Below are 6465 nucleotides of genomic sequence, written 5' to 3'. Positions count from 1 at the left end.
AAAAATTTCTTATCTGGGCCCCAAAAAAATTGTTTCTTTTTTCTCCTCCTCACATAAAAGTTTTTTGGAACTGGGTTTGATTTTATTGAGGTTTTTTTTTTTTTGCGTGATTGTGTGTGTTCAGAATGTTCAAGGAGTGTCCCCACCCAGATGAGAAGACAAGAAATCACTTGAGCAGAGAGTTGAATTTGCATCCTCGGCAGATCAAATTTTGGTTCCAGAACAGGAGAACTCAGACGAAGGTTTCACTTCCATTCATTCTTTTTACAGAGGATAAAGGCTGAGTTTTTTCTTCTTTTTTTTTTTTCTTATTGTGTTCGCTGTTTTCTATGATGTAATGTTTAATGATATGGTTTCTTGAAATGTACTTTGTATTTTTGCCTTAGGCACAACATGAAAGAGCAGATAACTGTGCACTTAGAGCAGAAAACGATAAGATTAGATGTGAAAATATAGCAATCAGAGAGGCCCTGAGAAATGTAATCTGCCCCTCTTGTGGAGGCCCCCCTGTTTCCGAGGACTCATACTTCGACGACCAAAAACTGCGAATCGAAAATGCTCATCTGAAAGAAGAGGTTCTTCTGATTCACCATTCTTTGATTATTGATTGGATTGATTATGTTTCGGCCGAGTTTTTGAAATTTTGACGCCTTACTTAATTTTCGTAGCTCGACAGAGTTTCTAGCATTGCAGCAAAATACATAGGGAGGCCTATTTCACAACTACCACCGGTGCAGCCTATTCATGTATCTTCGTTGGATTTATCGATGGCAAGTTTCGGAAGTCATGGGATTCCTGGCCCTTCTCTTGATCTTGATCTTCTCCCCGGAAGTTCTTCAAGCGTAATTCCAAATCTTGCTTTCCCTCCAATGAGCATCTCGGATATGGATAAATCCCTCATGGCTGATATTGCGGTCAATGCAATGGATGAATTAATTAAGCTCTTGCAAGCCAATGAGCCAATCTGGATGAAGCCCACTGCTGATGGCAGGGAAATTCTTAACCTGGAAACATATGATAGTATTTTCCCGAGGTCTAATAGTCACTTGAAAAATCCCAACATTCGGATCGAAGCATCGCGAGATTCAGGTGTCGTGATAATGAACGGTTTGGCATTGGCCGACATGTTCATGGATGCGGTTAGCTTATGACGTTTTTTTCGTTTTCGCCATAATATTATTCAACAAGATAAAATCTTTTTGAATAATCTTGTAAACATTTTGCTCTAAAATGCCAGAATAAGTGGGTGGAATTGTTCCCTACAATTGTCTCAAGGGCAAGAACCATTGAAGTAATATCATCTGGAATGCTTGGAGGCCGAAGCGGCACATTGCAATTGGTAAAAAAAATTTAATCCCAACTGGATTAACTTGTAAACTTAATTCATTTTTCTTCTCAAATTTCTTCTGTTTGTGCTAGATGTATGCAGAATTGCAGGTTCTTTCGGCCTTGGTGCCGACTAGGCAAATCTATTTACTCCGATTCTGTCAGAAGATTGAACAAGGCTCATGGGCAATTGTCGATGTTTCCTCTGATATTACTCATCAAGGCAGCCAATTTTCTTCTTCATGTAAGGTTCACAAGCTTCCTTCTGGATGCCTGATACAAGACTTGCCTAATGGTTATTCAAAGGTCGTTGGGTGTACTTAATACGTGTTTTTGGTATGTCATAAATCATAATGTGGTGCGAATTTTGTTTATAAGAATTTTGTGTGCTTTCAATAACAGGTGACTTGGGTGGAACATTGGGAAATTGAAGATAAAGCTCCCATTCATAGGCTATATAGGGAACTCATTCAAAGTGGACTAGCCTTTGGAGCTGAAAGATGGCTTTTGAATCTTCAAAGGATATGCGAAAGATTTGCTTGCTTGATGGTTACTGAAAATTCGACTCGTGATCTTGGAGGGGGTAAATCCTTCTAAAGTTCCTCCGTTCTTGTATTTGAAGTGATATATGTTATAGTAACCAATTCTGATCTTTACAAATGTCCTCTTTGATAGTGATTCCATTGGCTGAGGGCAAAAGAAGCATGATGAAACTTGCCCAGAGAATGGTAAACAATTTTTGTTCAAGTATAAACCCTGCTAATGGCCAACAATGGACCACAAATACGGGGTTGAATGAGTTTGAGGTCCGAGCGACACTTCACAAGAGCACCGATCCTGGTCAGCCAAATGGCGTGGTACTTAGTGCAGCCGCCACTATTTGGCTCCCTATACCTCCACAGAATGTGTTCAATTTTTTCAGGGATGAAAGAACTCGACCTCAGGTAGTTTTCTGATCTTTATAGATCAGAGTTTAATGTTCAAATTTCACTTCTTACATTTTGTTAATGTTTCAGTGGGATGTCCTATCAAATCAAAATCCAGTTCAAGAAGTTGCTCACATTGCAAATGGCTGTCATCCTGGGAATTGCATATCAGTTCTCCGGGTAAATTCTTTTCCACCATCGACTTTATTTGATTCATAGTTAGTTTGAGCTCAAACCACTCGAAGTTGTTGTATTAAACTATCCCGAATTTTTGAAAATTAGGCCTTCAACACGAGCCAAAACAACATGCTGATACTCCAAGAAAGCTGCATAGACTCATCAGGTGCACTTGTTGTGTACTGTCCTGTCGACCTTCCAGCCATCAACATAGCAATGAGCGGCGAAGACCCTTCATATATCCCTTTACTGCCTTCTGGTTTCACTATTTCACCCGATGGCCAGCCTGACCACCTCCAAACCAGAGGAGTTGGTGGTGATGGTGCTTCAACCAGCTCGAATCCTGGCACTGGTGGCAGGTCCTCAGGTTCACTCATTACCGTTGTGTTTCAGATACTCGTGAGCAGCTTCCCATCAGCCCGAATGAGCCCCGAGTCAGTGACCACCGTTAATAACCTTATCAGCAACACTGTCCACCAAATTAAAACCGCCTTGAATTGCACAACTTCTTGATACTACATGTCCTTCTAGTGTTTGTGTACCATCTATAAATACCGTTACGGAACAGGAAAAAGAAAACATTTACAGCCCCCAGACTGTCGTGATGATATTGAATGGAGGAGGGAACTATCTTTTGGTTAGTTGGAGAATTTGAATGCACTTTAGTCCTATCTTCAATATCTGAAGCTGACTTATCAGCTGCTGCTGTTGCTGATGCTCTTGCCAAAGACACATTACAGTTCACAACATTTTACTGTCGATTTTTTTTCTTCTTCTTTGTTTTGGAGGGATTTGTACTTTAATTCTGTTAGCAACCCTTTATTATTTTACTCGAACGAGTAGTCAAGAACGCACCATTTGCGACGTCCCTGCTATACACAGCAAGAACGTCGTATGGTTCGGGTATTGACTTTTGTTCATCAACTAAATTGAATTTCATGTGGAATGAATTAGCTAAGAGTTTTTTTTATCTACTATCTTATTTTGATTCTGAGTGAAGTTTCATTCAGTTTTGTGTTCCATTGTAGGAATAAGTTGAGACCACGCTTGCATGAGTTTGAAGTCATGGCAGTGTGGTAATTAATAAAAGAGAGACTCGGATGTCTTCATTGTTATTTTTATAACAATAAATTAAGTACTATAAATGAGTCGAACTCAAGCCTCGACTTTTTAAAATCTTTTCGGATTTATAGTTTCTCGGATTTAAATCAAGTTCGAGTAAAAGTATTATATATTTTGTTCGGAACATAAACTTTTAAATATTTTGCAAAATATCGGAGCTCGAGTTTTCCCGAACCTTGCTTTGAGGCCATATTTCAAGTGAAAGAATCAGACCACATCTTAGGTTGGGTGCTTGAAAGTGATAGTGTGTGTAATATCTATTTACGTACAAATATATCACGTCCAATTGTGAATTTTCATATTTGTCGTTCTATATTTATTTAGCTTAGTAAATGTCATTTTTTATGATTTTTTTCCAATAAAAATAGACATTGAGATTATATAGATTCTATATGAATTTTTGTAAATTTTTCTAATATTTTATTTGTAATATAATTTGATTAGTATGATTTATTTCAACTTTATTAATAGAAAGAGAAATTAATGAGAAATTAAAATAATGAAAAATACTTTATTTTTTTTTAATTAAATAATGAGATAATCCTTATAATTTTTTAATCAAGATAATCCTTATAATAAATATAAATTATAATGATAATTTATTAGCATTTGTTAGATATTAAAATTTTTACATATGATATTTTAACTGGGTATCACGTATTATTTTATTAATATGTCTTTTTTGAGATGTTCTCACGAATATTTATCTGTGAGACGGATTAACCTTGTCATATTTGCAATAATAAATAATAATTTTGGCATAAAAATTAAAAAAAATTTGTGAGTGATTTAAATAGGATATATGTCTCACAAAATTGACTCGTGAGACTGTCTCATACAAGTTTGACAAAAACTTGTGTGAAACGGTCTCACGGATCGTATTTTGTGAGACATATATCTTATTTGGGTCATCCATAAAAAAATATTAATTTTTATGATAAGAGTATTACTTTTTATTATGAATATCAGTAGGGTTGACCCGTCTCACAGATAAAGATTCGTGAGACCCTCTCACAAGAGACCTGCTCTAAATTTTTTGGTGTTATTTTATTTATATATGTGTTTCACTACACAAATATATTTGAGTGATATTATTTCCACATTTTATTGCACATGAAATTATTAATAATCAATATTAATTTACAAATGATTCATTCTGATATAAAATTAACTATGTAAAATAAATATTCTAAAACCAAATTGAGAAAGTTAAACAGAATCCACAAAGGTTAAAAGTTAGCAAAATCACAATTGATATTTAACTTAATAGCAAGATTAGTGGTTTTATTTTACCATTATTATGATAATTGAGTTAATTAAGAGAATTTCATTTGACAATCGTTTGTCTATGTGTACTCAATTTAAGTACATTGTGTTTTTTGTTTTGTTTTGGTAAAATTCACTATTCTATTATTTTTATTTATTTTTTTTTTCATTGAGAATTATAAAAAGAATATTTTATTCCTAATTAATCTTTGTCTTTTATTTAAATTGAAAAATAAGAGTTTGATTTTTAGACTAATTTGACTTGATCTAATATTAAGATTTATTCATAGACATGGTTGGCCTAATCTAATATTGGTATTTATCCCCTATGATTTGTTTTTAGTATTTATCTCTAAGATATAATATCATAGATTTGAATAGAGTCTTATTTCTAATAAATAAACTTTTGTTTCCATTTTTGTAATATTTTGTTCTTATAGAAAGATAATTAGGTCAAAATATGAAGATTTATATATATAGAATATTGAGAGAAGAACGGTACGACTTTGAGAGGACATTTACGAATCTGCTGAAATTTTTCTATGAACGCACACAATGTTCAGAGTTGAAGATAATTTTTGTGTTGAAGACTTTGTGTGATTGATTCACATAATCACTGTATTGCTGATTGGTGTTGAACACATTTGAATAACAACACTGACGCAGAGTGTTAATCGAATATTGCTCTTTTATTTAATTTAAACAATTTCGGTTTATGAATTCTAGTATTTAGTATTGGTTTAGTTTGATGCAATTTAATTTCTTGGAGTGTCAAGGAATTTGGTTATGTTATTCTCACTAGTATTATTTTGGTGTAAACGATTACATATTTTTCCAGTGAATTTTTGCCATGAAGCATTGCACAAATACTTGTGCATAATTTAAATCTGATATTTATTTATTCGAGTTATACTTGTGTGTTAATAATTAATTTCCGCTACATATTGTGTGCTCGTGTTGACAAAACCAGAGCACAATATTAACTTCTGATACACACAATATATTAATTTCATGTATGTTTATGATCAACAGCCCCTTCAAATTATATTTGAATATAAAATATATTTGTTAATTTGAAAGAACTGTTATTATTTTATAATCATACATATTGAAAAATTTCATGACCAACAATTTCAAGATAGAGATTTCTCTTCTTAACCATTGACATTTAGATATACGAATAAAATTATGTCCATCATTTCACTCGGTATGATTTTACACTAACCAGTGTTTTATACTGAAATTATTGAACTTTAACATTATAATTTTTTAAATCATTGATAATTCCAAAATGATTTTTTTTTTTGAGAATTTTCATTATGTTTTTTTAAAAAAAATTATGTCCAACAAACTAAATGATAATTATATATATAAAAAAAAGTATTTCTAATTTTTGGTTATATATATTTGACAAAACAATCGCTGACCACTTCAAGAAAATACAAAGTCTGTTTATATTTGACAAAACAGTCGATAACCACTTGAAGAAAATACAAAGTCTCGTATATTTTTCAAGACACGATTTTTAAATCGGTCATTTATGTTGACAATTTGGTTAATTTAATAATATATTCCATATTTCTATGTCATATAATTTATTTATTTTTTAGATATAATAAATAATCAATGAAATTTGAACATTATTTTT

The 6465-nt window shown here is 32.8% G+C and overlaps 1 protein-coding gene across 1 annotated transcript; it reads left to right on the top strand.

Annotated features, from left to right (window-relative positions):
* The first annotated feature begins 86 nt into the window (after positions 1-86).
* Positions 87-3008, top strand: LOC140975447 (homeobox-leucine zipper protein HDG11-like). Its single transcript, XM_073439164.1, has 9 exons — positions 87-242; positions 387-575; positions 669-1139; positions 1238-1339; positions 1420-1632; positions 1729-1909; positions 2002-2270; positions 2343-2432; positions 2535-3008. The coding sequence occupies exons 1-9, from the start codon at positions 126-128 to the stop codon at positions 2940-2942; spliced, it is 2040 nt and encodes a 679-aa protein (XP_073295265.1). The 5' UTR covers positions 87-125; the 3' UTR covers positions 2943-3008.
* Positions 3009-6465: the final 3457 nt, after the last annotated feature.

The sequence above is a fragment of the Primulina huaijiensis genome, chromosome 4 (assembly GCF_012295235.1).
Source record: "Primulina huaijiensis isolate GDHJ02 chromosome 4, ASM1229523v2, whole genome shotgun sequence".
Lineage (NCBI taxonomy): Eukaryota > Viridiplantae > Streptophyta > Magnoliopsida > Lamiales > Gesneriaceae > Primulina > Primulina huaijiensis.
This window is presented reverse-complemented; position numbering and strand designations above follow the sequence as displayed.